The following is a 21,706-nucleotide window of genomic DNA, read 5'->3' as shown; positions in this document are numbered from 1 at the left end:
TAGTTTTCTGAAACTCCTTCTACCCACAACCTTTCAATGCCAGAGTCCAAAGGTTTCTATAACATGATGAAACCACCAGTCAGACAATTACATCCACTTCACACTGTAGTATGCGAGCTGTGCAGTGGTGGAAACATAAGCTTTTTCCAAGCTTTTGAGGTATCTGGACTGCAACACATTCTGGCCTTTAATTCATCTCAGTTTAAATTCAACCTGTTCCTCCTCCTTGTGTCAGTTAGGGAATGTAGACAACACAGGGCTCACAGCTCCAAGGGACCTTGGAGTCAGCATTCAGCTGTGTGTGGGTCAAAGGTTAGCAGGAGACAAGGCCACTATAGGGACTGAAACGGAGCCCGACTACTATGTCAAATGGAGGAAGATATCTAAACGTGTACATCTCCAGAAAAGGATAGAGAGATCATTTTGGTAATTTTGGAGTACGAGACTCAAGAAATGACAGTAACAGATTTAGTCATTTATGGGAGATGAGCAGGGAGATAGGCCAACTCCTTTTCTAGTTGATTGGACAGATGGACCCTCAACCCACCACAGGGATCGATTAGAAGTAGGAGGGTACAGCCCAAGCAAGTTTAAAAGGGATCACACGAGTAGAGAATCGGGGGCTGGCATTTGGTAGATCGAAGATCGAAGCTTTGATAGGACTTCTGATAGAGCAGAGGTCGAAGCCGTTTGGCATTACCTTCGCCACAGATCTGAGAACTCCAGAGGGCGGCCACACTCTGAATTTGGACGCGAGCTTGAAGAACTATTTCAATAAAGACTGCTCTATCATTCCACCCAGCCTTGCCTCCGCAGAATTCTTTTATCATCAAACTACACGCCGACACTTTTGAGGAAGAGAGCCCAGAAACTACACTTTCGAGCTCCCCTTTTCTTTTTTAATGTGCTGTAACTGAAGTTATTTTCTGTGGGTCACAAAAAGTTTCCAAAAGTATGAACCACATGGATGACTGCCTCCGCCCCATGACAGCTTTTCACCTCGTGTTAGAGGCAGTCCTGGACAGTTAAGAACCCTTTTGCCTTAAAACCTGGTTGGATGCTATACTGTACTGTAGTCACTTACACCATAAACATATAAAATGTGTAATTATTGCAATAAAATATCAGAAAAAAATAGACCTTTGTTATATATTTGTTGGGTTGTGTACTACATTATCCAAAATGTTTTTAAACCCACATTAATTCTGATTTCCTTCAACATAATGGTGCATTTCCTCTGGCTGACTGTCGCTAAGACTTTCTGGGAGAGAGTCAGAGAGTGAAGAAGGAGGTCTCCATACATGACAACATAATGAATAAAACGTTGATTCATTACTTTGTGAACATTTCTGCCTGAGTGCGGATAAATAGATTTTGATTGGCAATAGTGTTTTTTTTTAACAACAAAGATAACAGCTCCCATAATCCAACACTACTTGTATCTTTTGTTTTCCCCTGGCAGGAACAATCCATACTGTGCATTTAAAGAGAAGTAAGACATTTTTGTAAGTGCACTTATTTGCCAAGAGTTAGATGGGAAGACTGATAACACTCCAGGCCCCAGAATACTCCTGGTTCAGCCCAAGAAATGATCCAGCCCATGTTATTCACTAACTGGTGATTGCTTTCAGGGAGACCTGAATGCACTGGGCATGCTGCTTCATGTGATAGGACGCAGCTAGAGAGATTATCAGCATGACCTCTTGAGACTGAGAGAGCTGAGGTGTCAGGGTCATTGTCCCAACTAGCGCTAAATGTGTTCAGCCAACTTCATGCATAGATTAGGCTGGTGTGCACTTTGACTGCGACTGCTCGACAGGGAGTTATTAAAACGATGTTTGGATGGACCGCAAAGGGACTGAAGTTGTGGTTGAGTTGGTGACGGACGCAATAACGTCCCCAACCAGCTGAAACAATTCAATAACGCTGGAGTTAAAATGTTTGGCAACACTCCGGTATTTGGCTACGGGGAAAATGCAGCTCTTCGCACGGGACTAGTATTACCGGTTGACCTCAAGTGATTTAGAAATGATCCCACCATGTCTGTGTTTCGTGTGGCGCATTTGCACAGGAGAAGCGAATTTACTGACATTATGCCCCGGGTCGATCACACCGGAGCACTTGCTGGAGCAGCGCAATGGTTAGATATGGATATTTTTAATATAATAACTGGTGAGCCTGTTGAAAGATGCATGCTGCCATGCAGTGGCGATGCCAGGGAGGAGCTAGGTGGTGCTGTAGCTCCCCCTATAATAGCCATAGCACCCACCCAGCACCCCCAAGAAATGTCTGTGATTTATATTTCATGTGTATTTCATGTCACGTTTGAATACTCTCCAATGTTGTTTAAAAATGGGAATTAAATACGAATTTAAAAAATATTTTTTAGTCTAAAAAAACTTGAGGCCCAAACAGCAGATCTTCTTTTGCCAATGGGCACAGTGCTTAGTGAACCTTTGACCTTAACATGGCAGCTTGAACATTTAACAAAGTAAAATACACCAAAATGGATAATTTTTTTGCTCCCTAAACATCCACGTTCTGGGTCACAAGCTGAGGGGAAATGAGACTGTGAAGGTGCAGACACACCGCTCCACCGCACCCCAGGAACAAGAAAATCAGGGGGAAGAAGACGAAGGAGAATCGCCGGCGGAGGTTTCCACTGAGGATGCTAACATTACGGCTTGTGCTGCAGGTGACTTTAGCAGCCCCATGCGGCAATTTGGGAATCAGCAGAGAAGTTTTAACAAAAGTTGGATGGATTACTATTCATGGCTGGAATACAGCGTGGCCAAAGATGCAGCATTTTGTTTTGCATGTAGGCATTTTCTGAAATGAGGGCACGGATTTAATTTAGAGCCAAACATTTACCAGCAACGGATTGAACAACTGGCGGAAAGCATCAGCATCAGTGGAGACACTAGGACCAGTAATGTGGCACTTTTGGCTATGAACACGGAGAGAAGGAGGACCCTTGACTGCCACAACATCATTGAAGCCATTCGCACTCAATCACAGCAACAGACGTATTGTTTTGTTGTGAAGACGTCTATCGTAAGTGCATGATTTCCCCCAGCTGAAGCACATCTTGGCTCCTCATAGTTACATCTACGATGCTCCAACAATAGGAACACTGCTGATTCATCATTAGACTAGTGTTGGTAACTGTCTGTGTGATTTTGTGATCTGTTGCCTCTGTTGCTGCTCTTTGCTGCTCCGTCGTGTATTCAGGACTCAACTGAGACAGAATTGTGTGAAATATTATTTTAAGAGGTTTACATTGGCAGGCTTATTTGTTGTATCTATATAGCCATTGTGTCGAATAATTTTACATATATATGCTTATAGTTGCGGAACGAGTATACTAATGCGGGTGTGTACGCCTGTGTATATATACCAAGGGTGGTCTGATGCAACCTCCATAATGAAATGCCCCGAAATTCAAAGCACCTTCTCTTAAGTCTTAAGCATCCCCATAGCATCTGCAATAGAAAATCTCTGGAGCCGCCACTGCCGCCATGCATGTAACCCATCTAATCATCTTTCGAGATTTCGCTCTTCTGATGAGCCTCCCGAATTTGCACCCAAAATGCTGTCAGAACTTTCATTTATAATTCCCAACGCAGCCTCCATAATTCTCGACTGGGAAAAAGGCAGAAAAAGGGCGTGGAAAACACAAAAAAACTTAAGAAAAACAAAAAACAACCCCAAATCACAGAGATGCCGATTCGCACGGGACAAATATTATCAAATGACCTCTGTGTTTGGTGAAATATGGTAGGTAATTTGCAGTGGAATTTTTACTTTACAAATTACGGACATGGCAGATTTGCACAGGATTAAGATCACAGACGACCTCCGCAATCATTAAAAATATAGGACTTTTGCCAATCGGAAAAGTTGCATTCCATCAATACAGAAACTGTCTTTGACGCATGTTACAATATACTAGACATTGTTGCGAAATGGCCCGGATCAACACACGATTCCCGAATTTTAATGGAGAGTAGTTTGATGCAGCTTTTCGAGCAAATGCCGCTTTTATTGGCAATTCACATTTTTCATCGCAATCCTCTAATTGTAATTTTTGTCCGAAGCGTTTTTGTTTGGTGGGGGGATATTTATTCTCCTCATAAATATCACCGTCAAAAAAATCATGGGCTTGTAGGCAACTTCCTTATTTTCACTTCATGCATTGGGTAGCCTAATGACTTTTCAATGGGCTGCCCTGTCACTCAACAACCAATCACCGTTGTCACCCCTTCTAATTGCGTCCTTATAAAATGACGTTATCCATAGCAGCAGAGAGTTACTTCTAGTTTAGGAGTTCAATGTTTTCATAATTAAAGTGGGTCTCAGCGGCTTTGTGAATTACTTTTAAGAAACGACTCCTACATAAAAACTTTTAGTCCAATTTAGGAGTACTCCTAATATTAAGATACGGATAAGTAGTTTCACTTTTTTCAAATGAATTTTTCTTCCGACACCCAGAGGTGCTACATTAATCAGAAAACGGAATGTGATGCTTATAATCAGAAATGTATGCAAAAACATTTAAATACTCTTCTGTCTCTCTTGTCTCCTTTTCTGTCTGTTTTGCTCTGTCCTCTGCCCCCTGTGGTGTGTGCTACACTCCAAAATTTGGTAGCTTACATTTAAAATAGAATAACCCATGCAATGTGTAAAACAAAGACGGGGTATACGAAAGCCAGCTTTTATTATTTTGATGGTAATGTAATGAGATAATGAGCCAAATGAAAGAGCCTGAGCAAGCGGGGAGAACATTGGGTAAGTGATCTCAAGCAGCTGCTTTTTCCCCCATCAGAAGGCCTGACAAACAGCAGCTCTGAAAAGCAATCTAAAGAAACTAAAACTTGAAACACTCCACTTCATCTGATTGACTCAGCTTCTCTCCCTGTCTCTCTACAGGGTCGGTATTCAGCTCTCCAGTTCTCTGTATTGACATCTGCGTGTGGAAGGCAACATCATTTAGAAGTTTAAAAGTAAGAACTGAATGTCTGTAATAACTGTGTATTCACTGTTTTGCAGTGTAACTTCTGCGTGATTACAAAATATTGAGTTTTTGAACACACTGCACAGTAATTCACGACATTCCCATCACAAACCGAAAGCAAGCTGGGATTTCTCACTCTGTTTTCACAGCTTGACAGGCCTGAAATGACTGTGCAGGGTCAATGTGTGAAGATCCATTGCACTTATAACTACACATGCTCTTACTGGTAGGATGCGATGTAAGGATTACACAAACTGACAAACTTTAGCAATAAAGAGAACAGTCTAATGGAGGACCTAACCTGGCTTAGGGCTTACTTTTACATACTGCATATAAACTATGCTGGCAAGTTTATATTTTTAAAGGATAAGTTCAAGAGCTATGCCTTCAAGGTATACAGATTTTCTTTTCAAATATACCAAGATTAGCAAGTATCCAAATTAGAGACAAAATACCTTGTGTGTCCACACCTGCAAGCATGACATACAGAAGTGTTTTAATGTTTATGTGACACACCTGTTGGCGGGAAATGGTTGACCATAGAACTACATGTGACCATATTCAAAACTTTTTCCAAAAAAACCCCCCAAAAAACATCACAAAACAACAACAACAACAACAACAACAACAACACAAATGGAAAACTCCCTCTGTTGATCCCATCCTAACACCTATGGCTGTTAGAGAACTCTGTCACCTGGAAGTAACCATATATTGTTAAGAGGCACTTTTTCTTCGACATAAGAATGTATCAATCCATTTGCAAGATGTATTTTCCATTCTTCTTGTCAGTAATTGTGTAAGAAAGCTGTCAGTGGCGTTTGCATACTCCCTGCCAACCAATCATTTCTGACTGCCTCAATTAACTCACAAAGACTGCCTGGTAATCTCAATTTCAACTATCTGCATTATCATACTGGGTAGCAAGCTGTGTCATCTCTGACAGAATGTTTATGGTTCACCATGTGCATTTAATCGAAGCAGTCATTAATATTAATGCAATATTCAAATTGACAGACACTTATTTAATCAGGGTGAGATTTACACTGGGGAAAAGAGGCAGGATGAAAAACGGATGAAAATTAGTAATTGATGCTTAATTGCTGTTTGTTTGAAATCATAATAACTGCAGAGGCACAGCTGAGAGGTTCCTTCCAAGATGACAGAGTTGTCATGGAAGAGTTTTTTTGTTTTTGTTTTTTTTTTTACATTTGAATCAGCTTCAGAATAACAGCCTCAACTACCAACTGTAACATGATGCTAACATGATGCAAATATAAAGATGGTATGATGAGTTAGAACACGTAGTATCCTTAACCTCATTATATGTGTGTTTTTCAATTCTCCATCATACCCATTAGTAGGCTACATTACAGATGCAGAATATTGCATTATGAACTCTTTTTCATAGCAAAAAGTTCTAAGATTACAATGTCAAATGAGGAGCAAAGAGATAGAACAGGTAACCCCGGAACAGGACTAATTAGAATATATCTTCTTTATGTGCTTCATTTTTTTTTTTTTTTTGGTTTCTAGACACAAGTCAATGTTTAAGGTGTTTGAGGACATGTTCACCATTACATCCATTACCAGAACTGTAAGCAAGTGTTATTTGCATAAACTCACCTGTCTCAGGTCCTTGCTCAGGATCCTGGTCCTTCTTCTTGTCAGTGATGTCTTTGTGGGACACGAGGAACAAAACCACCTCACCCTTTTCATTTTTAATGGGTACAATGTCCAGAAGACACCAGAACTGTGTACCTGGACAGAACACACATGCAAACATACACAGTCAATGCGTCCTCTCCAGGCAAATGGACATAAAATATGATGCACTGCTATTATTCATGAACAAAACAAATACACATCAGGATAAGAACTTATTTCTCAGCACAACGCCCAATGTTTGTTAATCTATATTGAACAATGTAAATATTATCCAATGAAGTGTCATGTTTTAACTGGCTGGTTTCCTCAGTCCTCTTTGACAGTTTGTCAAATACTTTGGTTGTTGACAAAATCCCTTCAGAATTATTGATACTCGTGAGCCCCAGCCATAATAATACCTGCTATTTAGCAAATGTTAGCTTGCTAAAAGGCTAAACTACGATAGTGAATGTTGCAATCGTCATACCTGCATAATACCAGCATGTCACGGTTGGTATGTAATCATGCTGACAAAAGCATTTAGTTCAAAGCACTACTGCTCCTCAGTACAGCCTCATGATCTGGCATGGGATTCATCTGACCTTAAGCCAATATCCTCCTTGAACATCAACTGTCCAATCACAGCCTGCCGACCAAAGTTAGACATTACAGGTCCATGAAGCCTTCGAGTCTTCATAACATGTTTAAGTTTAGTGAATTAATTGAACTGTGTTAATGTCTGGGATCCAACTCGACTGACTAATGTGTGTCTGTAATGTCACCTTCTGTTCTGTAAGCTCACTTAATGTTCCTTTAGTCAAGATAGTGTCAGTATGTATGTCAGCAGGCTCAGTCAAAACAAAAAAAACACCCCAAATGGAGCAACAGTAATTAAAACCTGAATACTAATCTAACATTGGGTGCTCTCTCACCCCCCGGCATGTTCTCACTTGTGGCCCTGAGCATGAAAACACAGCAATATTTCACAAAACATGATCATGGATGTTGTTTGTCATTGTCACTGTCATTTAGACTATCATTATGACCACCTACTTAGTATTGTGTTTGTCTCTTTGTTGCTGCCAAAACAGCCCTGACCTGTTAAGGCACGGACTTCACTAAACCCCTGAATGTATGCTGTGGTATCTGGCACCAAGATGTTAGAAGCAGATCCTATATATATATATATAAAATAAATCACACTGAGATTTGGTAATCATTGGGCAATCATCATTTGGTAATCATTTATTTCAACCAGTTACTCTTTCTTAAAAAAAGAGTTGCCTATCAAAAATAGAGGAGGACCAACCTCCTCTGCCTCTATGGACGAGCCTCCTCTGACTGATATGAATATATAATGTGTATGTATTGCAAAGAAGAAAACAGGAATCAAAATTTAAAATCGTGCCCCAGGCTTTGGCGAGAGAACTATGGCGATCGGAGTGAGAGAGCTGGATACATTTGTTTATTCTTTTTCTTGTTGCTCCTCCGGAGCGAAGCTAAAATGCTAATGTCAGCTTATGGAGAGCTGATAAAAGCATGAAACACTCCTAATTTGTCATTTGTGTGTGTTTGAGAGAAACAAGCGTTTATAACCCTGTGTTGCTCTTTGCTGGAGGCTTATATCTCACAGGACCAGACGTGTCCATGTCTCGCTTGTCTCCCTTCCAACTATATGTGACTGTAAGTCCTATTTTTTATTTGTGAACAGGGCCTTTGGTCCTTAACTTCCTTGCTCATCTGCATCCCTTTTATCACAATTCGAAACTATGATTTATTTATAATTTGTAACAAGTGGATGAGTGAATGGAGATTTTCTCCCTCTGTTCTTTCAAAGCCCTCCTCTCCCTCCAGGCTTTTTATTGCTCTGCTTTTCTGTGGCTCGACTTCTCTCTCGTACACACTTTTTATCTCTGCCTCTGTGGGTCTCTGCCTCCAGATCGCTCTGAGGCTTCAGAATACCACTCAAAGTGAGCACGCTCACATTACTAGAGTTCAGACTTTCATCAATGGATGGCATTCATGTGACGTTCCATGTGTTTTCTACCCATTTTTAAAAACACTCTTTTGCTGGTTGTTAGGATGTTTTGTGGTAAAACACATGAGGTAGCCATTGCTACAGTATATGTTTGTCTGTTTAATTTTGTGGTTTTCTCTTCTCTCTTCTTTTATCCATCCATCTCTTTATTTAAATACTCTATTTTTTAAGGCCAGTTCACTCCTATACACTTACACACGATCACACTCACAAGCTGTCCGGTACAGTCACAGAGTGATGTGCTGGGGTTAAGGGCACTGCTCCGTGGTCTGGAGACAACTTTCCAGGAGCATGCACGTGGGCTAACGCGCAACTTCAGAAATGATTCACATTCTCAACAAAACTTTCTGTGCCTGTAAGTGAACATTATGAGATGCAAATCCTCAGTGACGAGCCAAATTAAATCACTGCATGGTTCATTTCTAATTTGGATGCCAGTTTTCCTAAAACCTTCTGAAGTGGTATATGGGCAGCCTGAACTGCCACACAAGCAAACCTTCTGATGTGTCCATCCCATCACCACCACCAGTGTCTAAGCTCCTCAGGGGGTTTCCTATACTGCTCACTGCTTCACCCTCCCTCTTAAATATAACAGATGTCATGATGGGGCCTAATCACCGAAGACTATTATTTCTCATCTGATGTGCACATTGCAATGATTATTTATCAAGTCTCTCCTGATCAAAATGGAATGATGACATTTGAAAAAAGTGTCATGGGATATGGAACATCACCACATATTTTGTATCCCATTTTAGGCTCCGTTCACACATACAAGGTTATTTCTGAAAACAGAAATGCTTTCCGACCTTCCAGGGTAAAGACATTGAGATTGCAGTTGTCAGTGTGTTTGTCAGGGTGGGAAGAAACATAGCTGCAAATACATGCACGCGCACAAATGCTGCGTGCAGTCTCACCTTCCTTCTTGTAAAAAACCAACTCAGTCTTGAACTCCTTCCTTTCATCCAGGGCTCCTTGGATCTGAGCTGTTAACCGGTCACTTGTTTCTGGGCCGTACAAGAAGTGACAAGCGCAGCTCTTCTGCATGAGCTCGGCACGGGCATAACCGGTGAGCTCACAGAAACCATCCGAGCAGTAGACGATGGGGTAGAGCGACTGCACTTGGGCGTTTCCCAGAACAAAGTTGCTGTCTGTGGGAGAGAAGACAGAGGGGAGACAGTGATCAATGCGACTGTGAAAGGAAAACAACTAGAATAATTAGGAGATTTTATTCATAACATCTGATTTGTGACTTGAATAAGACCTAATTGAGCTCAAAGGATAAGTTCAACCAAAACAACTCCAAAACAACTGATTTGAAACAACAAAAATCTTCTCTGTAGCTGATACGTTAAAGTGTTGTAAAGCGGGTACACTTGTATAGGGTGCGACTAACATCTTTCCAAATCAATTTGGATCTAGGGGCATCCTGAGACTTGGATAATGCTGAACAAGCTATATGGAGTCATTTTATGGAGCTGTGTTTTTACATTAAAACAAGTCCCCAGCTACTTCAGTTGTTGAAGAGAATGCTGCAACGCTGTTTTGCTGTGAAGCTCAAGAAATGTGTGGTGGACTATGAAACTTTTCCATCAGCGTGAATTTACAACATTTTGATGAACTGACAATCTATTTCACCACACTATACATGTGACTGAGACCGTTATTGTCCTGCAGGAGTGAACCTCTGGGGGGAACACTGATGACTGAACACTGGAATATTCAGTATAGATGAGTATTTGCTCAAAATATCCAGTCAGCTGTCTGCAGCTTGAAGTTAAATACTATCCAAAATCAATATTTAACACTGAAAGTAAGACTTACACATAGTTGTTGGGATTCTGCAAAACTCTAAGAACCTATTGGGTTATTTTCTACTAAAATATTCAAAATGATGCGCATGAAAGCAGCCTTGTGAGAGAGGAGACAGACTGCTGGAAGTGGTTTCCAGAGAGAGGGTGCCCGGTAATCAGTAACAAGAATTGATCGGGTGATGCAAACACTGTCAAGAGTCATCACAGAACCTCATGAGGTTTAATTAATTCATGCAGCCAATATCACATCCGCCCTCCCTCAAGTAACAATCCTGTGTACAGGCAGGAACATGGTAGCCATGATCCTCTGTTTACTTACAAGCAATCTGTTACCAGAAGAAGATAGATGTTTTTGTGTTTGTGTGTGTGTGTGTGTGTGTGTGTGTGTGTGTGTGTGTGTGTGTGTGTGTGTGTGTGTGTGTGTGTGTGTGTGTGTGTGTGTGTGTGTGTGTGTTGGGGGGGGGAGAATCCATCCAGTGCATATTCATTTAATGGACTATTTATTACATCGTGCTCAGGCGCTCTCATTGATCCATCAGTTCTGAGGGCCCTACCCAGAGGAAACGAACATTGGAAAAGAGATCTCAGTAGTGTCTCGTTCATTTCTCCTAGACAACTATGAGATCTATGTGAGACCAAAGTGAGGCTGTGGCTGATTTCTCCTGTTTCTCAGAAACTCCTGAGAAACAGGTGCAGAAAATCTCAGCTTGGGCTCCCTGTAAGTTTCAAAGGAGATCTCATCAAGCTCTCACTGAAGTCTCAGAATGTCTCAACTCGTGTGTCTCTGTTTGATCTCAGGCAGAGACATCAGAGAGGTCTCTTTATGAAATCGATCTATTCTCACCCTACTGTAGTCCCCTCAATTCATCTATCTCAGGTTGACCTCAGAGCAAATAAAGAGCTCTGTGCAAGTGCTCTCTGAAGTCTCATCCAGACTTAAAATGTTAGCTATTTTCCTAACATGCACACCAGTGGATCCCCACTCTATGGGTGCATTATTCAGGTCTGCAATAGCCTATTTTGTATCATTGCAACTTTGTTCCATAGACCACAAAACAAGCCCATTAAATGTCATGTATTAGATCTATTTTATACTGTCAAATCAATCTATTGGTGGCTGGAGCACATTAAAGATACTATCTCAACACAGTATAATATCAACATAAAACCCTTGTATATTTTCATCTCCTGATGACTTTTACTTTTGTTTCTGACACTCATCACCATAGACACATATACACAGATGTTTCACTTTCACTTTAAATCTATAATATATTAATATATTAATTAATATATCTATTAACTTCCAGCAGGTCTGCTGCGCTGCGTATCTGCTCTGTCCCAGCTCCGGCAGTCCGGAGCCCTCCAGAACACAACTTCAGCTGAATTTTGCACCAAGCAGACCGAAGGTCAAGCGCCGAAATAACAATATAACATCCGATTACTTTTCAAAATAAAACATTCCGTGTTTACACCAGCACACACAATCTCAAAAAAGAGACAGACACAAGCTCTTCTAATCCTTCAGTCGTGAACTATGGAGCAGAAAATATGATGATGCTTACACAGCCCTTGGACTTACCGTGAACACGGTCAGAAATGAGGAGAGACCTATTTGTGTTTTATGTCTGAAAACTCTGGAAGGACAGCATGAAACCATTTTGATAATCAGGTGATTGTATGCAGAATGCTGCAACTCATACAGTGGTTTATACAGATAAATAAATAAATATTATCAGATTCTTGATAGTATTTAAATTCGGGGAGGTGCGAAAAAATGTCTGTCCTCTAGGTGGGGCATGACAAAAAATAATTAAGAACCACTGAGTTAATGAATCTCATTTACACATTCACACATGTTCTGATATATTCAGGAAACAGACTGGAACCAAAAACAATGTCTGTAACGTTCTCTGATGATTCTAAACATTATCTACTCCTTATATGTTCAGTGTACAGGTCCGCACCAAACTACAGGATGGATTTTTATAATGTCATATAATAACCAGATCCTGACATGTAAATGTGACGTCTGTGGGAATAAAAAGCACCAACGTTGTTTTTTATAAATACAGTGATTTTTGATAATATAAGTACTAATAATAACAATCATGGAGACAAAAAATTAACAAAGTCTGAAAAGCAAGATAAGAAACTACAACAGGCAGTGACCCTGCTTTCGTTTCTTTTAGCAGTGAAGAGATACATTCTATGACAGAACATTATAAAATATTGTATTGCATAAAATAACATTTCATGGTAAAAAAAAAAATAAAGTTGCAGTAGGCTACTTTTATAAATATGCACCATATATAGTTTTATACTATTATTTCTATTGTTTATAATAATAACCGCTCGCACCGGAGCCTAGGGCCGAAAAAGCCGGGCAGAAAACCTCGTGCTGTCGTAGCTAAGCTACATTAATACCAAGGCTGTGTCCAGATACTGCGATGCGCTCGCACTTGGGATCCGCTCTGTTTCAACGGCGAACCAATTACCATCGTCCTGGACTACACGGCAACAGTGGCTGAAGCTCGGGCTGCATTCACAGTGGTGAGGAAGCTGCTTCGCGACCGTCAGGGAGTCCGGTACGGGATTCTGTTTCCGGCGCGATTTCGGGTCACGTACAGAGGGGAGGACAGGGAGTTCACTGACCCGGACAAAGCTATGACCTATGTCAAGAAGAATGTTATCCCATCCACGGATCATCTCAACTGAACATAAGTCCTCTGCCGACCTACGGGTATGTTGCACATGAGTATAAATGTGCCAGATGTCATCAGGGACCAACTCATAATACAACGTTTACATTTTCTATATACCTCACCACTTTCTTATTGGTGATGATGACCAGCCTGAACTGCGTGTTCATAGGCTGACATACTATCTTATGTTCTGCTTAGTGTTCCTACTACAGTACTGATGTGTTGTTTTTGCTTAAAGGATATCCTGAGTTAAAACGAAAGACATGCTGTTTCAGTTCCTGATTATCATTATGGGTTAATTAGGTCAGCCTTAGTTGGATATCTGTTAGAGATATTACACTTGATGCAATGTTATTCAAAGAAGTTAATGCTGTATAGTCTTGATACTCAGCATGTTTAATATATTGTATATTGTGTGTTACCTTACACCTTACTACTCCCTAATTTTCTTTATGTTGGAGGCTTGATGGAGCCCGAGTGCTTAGCTTAATAGTTCCCAACCACAAACACTCAATGTGTGGATTTCTCTCTGAGGGTTGTTGTAATCACCTTGTTCATGTGGGTGATAGGGGGTGGGTAACTACTGGACCTAACCACGAATTGATGCTACTCTGCCAGACTTTTATTTTTGTTTTTGGGTTTCATATATGGTACTCACTTCTCTGTATACGCAATATGGCCAATATAAATAATACAAGAGGTTATGATGGTTGCCCTGCTAACTTCATAAGTTGGAATGTTAAATCACTTAATCATCCGGTGAAATTTAAAAAAATGTTCTCACACCTAAACAGCTCAGTGCAGATGTTGCATTCTTACAAGAGACCCATATACGTTCCTGTGATAGTTCTCGCCTGGTTGGGGGATGGGCTGGCCAGGTGTATCAGTCCAATTTCTGCACGAAGGCTAGGGGTGTTGCTATCATGATAAGTAAAAATGTACAGTTCACGGCAGCTCATGTGCAGACTGACTCTGCAGGGCGATATGTCATTGTGGTGGGAAAATTATACTCACTCCCAGTTATTTTGGCCTGTATTTATGACCCTACATTTATGACGAGAAATGATGAGAAAAAAAATTGGTGAAAAATGTCATCACATCATCTTATACCTGGTGGTGACATTAATTGTGCACCTTCTCCTCTTTTAGATAGGAGCATTTCTAAGAGGGCGTCCTTGTTGAAGTCAGCACACTCTATTCAGCTCTTCCTAAAGACCTATGGTGTTGGTGTTGTGTGGCGGTTTCGCAACCCCACCACTAGGGCGTACTCTTACTTTTCCCCGGTTCACAAGACGTATTCACGTATTGATTACTTTTTCCTGGATAAAAGAATTCTGCATCTCACGAAAGAATGTGATTACGGGGCTGTGGTCATCTCGCATCATGGTCCCTTAACCATGAATTTATACATTCCTAATACACAATCTACATACCGTCCATGGCGTTTTAACCCCTTGCTTTTGTCGGAAGATGAGTTCATTGAGTTCATATCTTCTGAAATTCAAATGTTCCTTGATATTAATCAAACCCCAGGTATGTCGCCATCTACGGTTTGGGAGTCGCTAAAGGCAACTCTAAGGGGTCAAATTATCTCTTACTGTGCAAATTAAAAAAAAGGGCTAGTACTGCGTTTCCTGGATCAGACTCCTATACACGCTCTCAGTGGCTGCGGTACGCACCAATAGTAACTTATCCACCTACTTCGAGCTGAAGTGGGCATGAGGCAGGGGTGTCCTCTTTCACCACTTTTATTTGCTGTTGCACTTGAGCCACTTGCATTAGCCCTGAAGCAGTGCCCCACCATCAAAGGGATACACTGAGCGGGTTCGGAGCATAAAGCTTCACTTTATGCGGATGACATGTTATTATTCATATCGGACCCCCTCTCAAGTCTCCCTGAATTATCGACTCTACTTACAAAGTTTGGAAGAATATCTGGCTATAAAGTTAACCTTCAGAAAAGAAAACTTATGCCTATCTCTTCTGTTGACAGATCATATTTTGGGTCAATCCCTTTTAAATTTAGTCCAAAAAAAAAATAAAAATATTTAGGTATATGGGTAACACGTAACCACAAAGATCTTTATAAGGCTAACTATCATCCCCTCTTAAGTAACCTTAAACAAGACTTGGAGTGCTAGGACCCTCTGCCTCTCTCCTTAGGAGGGAGGATCAGTACAATTAAAATGAACGTTCTCCATAAGTTTTTATATTTATTTCAATGTCTTCCTATTTATCTAAGAAAATCTTTTTTTTTCTAATCTAGACAGTCAGATTTCATCCTTTATATGGCATAAAAGGCAGCCCAGGATTAATAAAAATATACTACAGAGGTCTCGTCCACTAGGAGGTATGACACTTCCAAATTGTATGCATTACTATTGTGCTGCTAATATAAGAGCACTGCTGTATTGGTTGAGAAATGATTGCACAGATGCCAATAGTACTGGGTGGACGGTGTTAGAGAAAGCATCCATTGGATCTACCCCCCCAGCAGCTTTATTATGTTCCAAATTGCCTTTCAAACAACCTATCTCAGCCTTCTCCACCAATCCAGTTGTTATCCACTCAATTAAAACCTGGAACCAGTTTAGAAGGACCTTTAACCTCACTAATCTTTCACTTGTTACACCACTGATTAAGAGGTTTTGTTCCAACTCTGACTGTTTCCCATTGACTCCTCCTGAATCTCTGCTTGAAATAATTTTAAAATGTAAAGTTAACATAAAACAAGTAATAGGCAGAATTTATACAGTGCTCAATACACATAACATGAATAGTCTCGATAGCCTTAGATGGGAAATGGGAAACAGACCTAGATGAAACCATTACAGAAGAAATATGGCAAAAAATTATACAGTGAATCCACTCTTCCTCTATATGCCTCAGACACACTGTGGTTCAGTTTAAAATAGTGCATCGGCTCCACTGGACCAAGGATGGATTGTCTAAGGTCAAGACGGGTATTGACCCTACATGTGATCGGTGCAGGCAGGCTCCTGCCACGCTGCTGCACATGTTTTGGTTGTGCCCCAAGCCACACAATTTTTGGCAGTCCATCTTTGAGGCATTCTCTGGAATATGTGGGAAAACAGTGCACCCATCTCCTCTGATTTCATTGTTTGGTGTGGCTCCAATGGATGCCACTTTCTCTGGGGGTCACCTAAGTATGATGGCCTTCTGCTCTTTGTTGGCTAGGAGGCTTATTCTGTTTAAATGGAAAGATGCTGTCATGAGTCATGAGGTCATGAGTCATGTTCATCTAGAAAAAATTAGACATACTGTAAGAGGGTCCACTAAAAATGTTCATGTCATTTGGCAGCCATTTATTTTGTCTCCAAAGGAGGGCTCAAATAAAGCTTTGTCATGTCTCAAGTAAGGCTCCTGTTGCTAGGTATCAAGTCTCACCTGCTGCTCCTAAGGAATTTTAGGAGAAACAAATGAGAAATCTCAGTTTTGTCTCCCTAGTGCTGGTGAAATTATGGCTCCAGTATTGCTCATTTTTGTCTCCAAAGAAAGGCTCACATAACACTCTGCCATGTCTCAAGTAAGGCTCCTGTTGCTAGTCAGGTCAGTCACTGTCAGGTCTCATCTCATCTCAGGAATTTTAGGAGAAATGAATAAGAAATCTCAGGTTTGTCTCAAGGTTTGAGCAGTAGAATTTTAGTAGAAACAAATGAGAAATCTCAGTTTTGTCTCCTCAGTGCTAAAAAAGGAGCAAGGTTTGAGCAGTAAAAGTCACATGTCTCAACTATTGCTCCTAAGGAATTTTAGGAGAAACAAATGAGGAATGCTTGAGACCAAAAAAGACTACAATGACACTGAAATGAGAGCTCTCATTGAGCACCTTTATGGCTCCATAGCCATAAAGGAGCAAGATCTGAGCAGTAAAATTTTCCTCTGGGTTTTTCTGAATACATAATGTATTGACTGCTCTCAGGACAGAAGGACCATTTCACCCAGTATAACAAAATGTGTTTCTGAACAACATTACAGCTTTAAAGGGCCAATATTTCCCATGGCGATGTGGGGTTTCACGTCTCAAGCTAAAGGCAGTCCACCCTATCTATCTGAAGTTTGTTCAGGCATATGCAACCTGAGGGGAAGGCTGTAGGCACTGCTGTGGCTGAAATAAGCACATTCTCTATGTCCATAGTCTCTATGGGCTAAAACTTGATGTCTGAGAGAACAATCAAGCATCAAAAGTACAGAAAAGTATGTTTGCTGCCATTTGATTGTGTCTCTTGTGCATCTACAGGAGTATGAGCCTTACAAAGTCAGTGTATCCAGGTCACTACTGGTGAGCAGCCCACTTATACAACTACCTGCACACTTCATGAATAGCTAAACTAACAAAGATCCAAACTTGCCCCAGGCAGTAGGAGTCAAAATCACTGAATGAGTGATCATGAGAGCACTTTAGTGTTGTGGTGCTGGAGGCTGGTGTCTATTTGTGTATGTAGCATAGGTATGTAGCATAACCTGCCACACATGTCACAGCAGTTGAAGCCAAAGCTCATTTGCAATGGCCGTCCCTAGATTAAAATACATAAATATACATACATACATGAAAGAGATACAAACACAAATTCAGTAAAAAATACACACAAGATAATAAATAAAGAAAAATATAAAACACAAAGGTTATTATAAAACAGTAAGACACAATAAAACACAAGGCACTATATCAGTCATGAGTTTATGAGATGTATGATTCCAGAATCAAGTCAATTGCAATAACAAATCTTTGGTTTAAGTGGTTGTGACTACTACACTGGTCCATTGTAGATTAACAATGTCTCCTGGATTGCCTTTTGCCATCTACAACACATCTCCAGACTACATCCTGCATTAACACAACACTCCACAGAAGTCCTAGTCAACGCCCCGGTCACATCACACATTAACTACTGCAATGCAATCCTGGCAGGCATCCCCAACAAACTCATCCATTGACTACAACTCATCCAGAACTCTGCAGCATGGATTATTACACGTTCAAAGTCCAACGAACATGTCACTTCCCTTCTGATTCAACTACACTGGCTCCCTGTGTCACGACGGATTACCTTTAAAATCTTACTATTAGCATTTAAAGCTCTGCATAATCTATCTCCCCCTCATCTCACGGACCTGCTTCCAACCTGCACTCCCTCTCATTCCCTGCGATCTTCATCAGCAGGGTTACTGGCACCATCAGTCATCAAACTCAGCACAGTGGGTGCCAGGGCTTTTAAACTAGCCTACTCACTTTAACTGCATCAACAGCATCTAATTTTGTTTCTAAATGTCGATCTTAACACTTTACTTAGCTCTGCTCTATCAAATGTTTCTACTATTGGCTGTGCTGCTGTTTTTATTAATGCTTGTTGTTTATTGATCGTTTTTGTACTTGATGTAAGGCGACCTTGAATGCCAATAAATCATTATTATTATTAAATATTACTAAATATTACAAAAAGCTTTAATTTGTTAATCATATATTTTACAACTCCTATTCTAATATATGGCCAGTGAAATACAACATATCTGCCTGTGCATTTGTGCCTGTGCAGTTGTGCACACAATTCTGCACAGTGTACTGTAATATAATAGGCACACAAACAAAAAAGCTGCCTGTACTGACTGTGAAATGCAGCCTGAGGGACCACCTAACCCAGACAAAAGCTCCAATTTCCAATCTTATCAACTTGTCAGCAGAGTGATCCACCTGTTACTCTGGGCAACATGCTACCTGAACAAAATCATAAATGTCATTCAGCTGAAACCTGTCCCTGGAGAGGCTTATCGACCCGCCCAGAATCACAATAGCCACTTGCTGCTGTGTGGCTTCATGTAACATCACAATGTACACAGCAAGAGTCACTCCTGTTGCCAGTCCTTTGTACAGTATTTGTCAAAAAAAAAAAATGCTGAGGAAATCAAACCACTGATTAAACTTTTCTGGTTTCTTAAAAAAACCTTTCCTTTTTCCAAGCAATGCATACTGCCTATAAAGTGTGTAATTACTCTCACTGATGTCTTCCTAATGTCATGACACGTGATTTGATTAGTGTCAAAGTCAGTTTTGATAACAACGCAATAAAAAAAACATATGGTTTACTTCAATAAGGACAGAGAAATCAAAACATGTATGACCAGGGCTGACAAGGAAATGATAATATGAAAAAATTCATTTTTGTCTAAATATGTACAATACAAGGCAATATTATGCTGCATTAGTACTAACTGCACCATTCGTTGTAACATAGAATCCTAAAATACAAAGGTACAAGTAGGAATATATTATTATTATTATTATTATTATTATTATTATTATTATTATTATTATTATATATTTTTTTCTTCTTCTTCTTCTTCTTCTTCTTCTTCTTCTTCTTCTTCTTCTTCTTCTTCTTCTTCTTATTATTATTATTATAGGTATTATATATATTAGCCAGAACTGAGTCAAGGATCCTGGATCAGACTGCACCTTAGTAGAATACTGTGTGTGTGTGTGTGTGTGTGTGTGTGCGTGTGTGCGTGTGTGTGAGATGGGATTAAAAGTTCACCCCACAGCGATTGCTAAACCATGCAGCTCTTCTGGGGAATATTCTCATTACCACATCATGAACTGCCCTGTGGCTCAAAGTCCATTTGTTACTTTGAGAAGCTGGTTCTCCTGCACATCAAAGACCACATCCCAGCCAGTTTCCTGGACCCCCACCAGTTTGCATTCCCTGCCAGCAGCTCCACAGAGTATCTCTACTGCCCTCCACTCAGGTCACAAACACTTTGACACAACCTCCATCAGGATGGTGTTTGTTACTGTCAGCTCAGCATTCATCACAATTCCCCCTCTGAAACCACAGCAGTTGGCAAAATTAGCCCTCTGGCCTAACAGAGTATATCTCTCTGCAAACTGACATTGTCAAACATTAGGAGATTCTGTAACACCTTGGATTCCGTTCAATGCCAAAAGGCAAAAATTCTCACTTTATGCAGTGTCTTCACGTGGCAACTGCAGTATTTTCGAGGTAAAGGAAAAGTGGTCAGGGCAGAGAAACTGGGGTAGGATGAGGCAACTCATGGTGCTTTCTTAACTAACTTGTTTACTTCGATTCACGGAAACTCTGTAGTGTTTGGTTTATTTGCTCCAGGGCTAGTGTGAATGTTGTCAGTCATAATCTGGATTGGACCAACAAACAATACAAGAGTACCCTTTTCTGGCAGTCTGGTCCTTTGATGTGGGCTGAAAATATGGTATGAGATACTGGGGATTCCAGAAATCACTAACTGTGGGGATGATGAGCTCTATGCTACTATTTTATCTTGTTTTACTTTCAGTTGTTACTTATATTTAAACCAATTTCATATCTACATCAGTTGTGTAGGAGATGCTGCAACCATGTTTCTGTGAAGCTCCTGAGATGTTTTATGTACTATGAAACTTCCTAAACTAACCTTACATTATCTTGGGGGTGAGTAGATAATGACTCTGTTCTCATTTTAGGGTGAACTTCTCCTTTAATAACTCAGGTATTCCACAACAATTATTTTCTTATTCCAGAAGCCTCTTCCTCATCAGGCATTCTCTGTGTTTGTCATTACATCTCATCAGGTTGTAGTCACATAATACTACTAGTAACACCACTAAGACAACAATTTGCGGTCGCTACAATGCAACTGATCACAATGGTCACACAATGAGGAGATAAGGAACAAATGTTCAGCGGTTCACAGGTTTATATTTCCTGGAGGGGAAGTTCCAGGGGCAGAATGTATATCAAGTACAGTGCGAATCTCTCTGCCTTTGTCTGAGCTCCCCTCCTCTTGGGAACATGTCAGTGGACTTTACAGTGCTCCCTTTATACTGTCAATCAATGCTCTCCCACTCTTTCCTTCCCTTTCCTGTCAGCATAGCATGTATTTATTTTGCGACTTTACCCTGGTGCTGCACTCTATTTCACACATGTTTTTGTGACAAAATCAGAATGCTGTTAGTGTTGCATTGAAAAAGCTTACATTATAGTTTTATTTCTATATTCATCGAGGCTCATGTTAGCAACGGTTGCTGCAAAGTTACAATCCGCAATTAATGACAAATGAATATCTGTCATTAGTTTCACTGACACCAGTGTCTTCAAAAAGTCAAGCTGGGTGTCTGAAGATATGACAGCTCAATCTTTTTCTGGATAAGAACACAGAGAAACTGCCTCTCTTGTCTCCTTGGCTGTGACTGTCAGACTAAATGATTGTGTAAATATTCTTCCAGCCGTTCCTGTTGCTCTCCTTCGTTTTTCTGCTTACTAATTGGTGTGCTGAGAGTTGGCTCTGACTACTGACGTGTGGCTGAGGCCTAGCTTTTAGCCTTGTCCACACACTAGCAAAACATATTGCCTGCTCAGCACTGTAGTTAACATGAATAGACTCTCATCAGCACTATACATTCAACAAAGAACATTGTACTCTCTCTTGCTCTATGTTAATAACCTTCAGCATGGATTCT

General features: G+C 40.5%; 1 protein-coding gene across 1 annotated transcript in view; it reads right to left on the bottom strand.

Annotated features, from left to right (window-relative positions):
* Positions 1–21,706, bottom strand: part of kcnh3 (potassium voltage-gated channel, subfamily H (eag-related), member 3) — a 162,905-nt gene that overhangs the window by 47,039 nt on the left and 94,160 nt on the right. Inside the window, exons 4-5 of the mRNA XM_037109334.1 lie at positions 9,617–9,850; positions 6,641–6,775 (exon numbers count right to left, since the gene is read on the bottom strand). Of these exons, the coding sequence (XP_036965229.1) occupies positions 6,641–6,775; positions 9,617–9,850 (369 nt within the window). The remainder of the gene's footprint in view (positions 1–6,640; positions 6,776–9,616; positions 9,851–21,706) is intronic.

Source organism: Acanthopagrus latus, chromosome 9, assembly GCF_904848185.1.
Source record: "Acanthopagrus latus isolate v.2019 chromosome 9, fAcaLat1.1, whole genome shotgun sequence".
Taxonomy (NCBI): domain Eukaryota; kingdom Metazoa; phylum Chordata; class Actinopteri; order Spariformes; family Sparidae; genus Acanthopagrus; species Acanthopagrus latus.
This window is presented reverse-complemented; position numbering and strand designations above follow the sequence as displayed.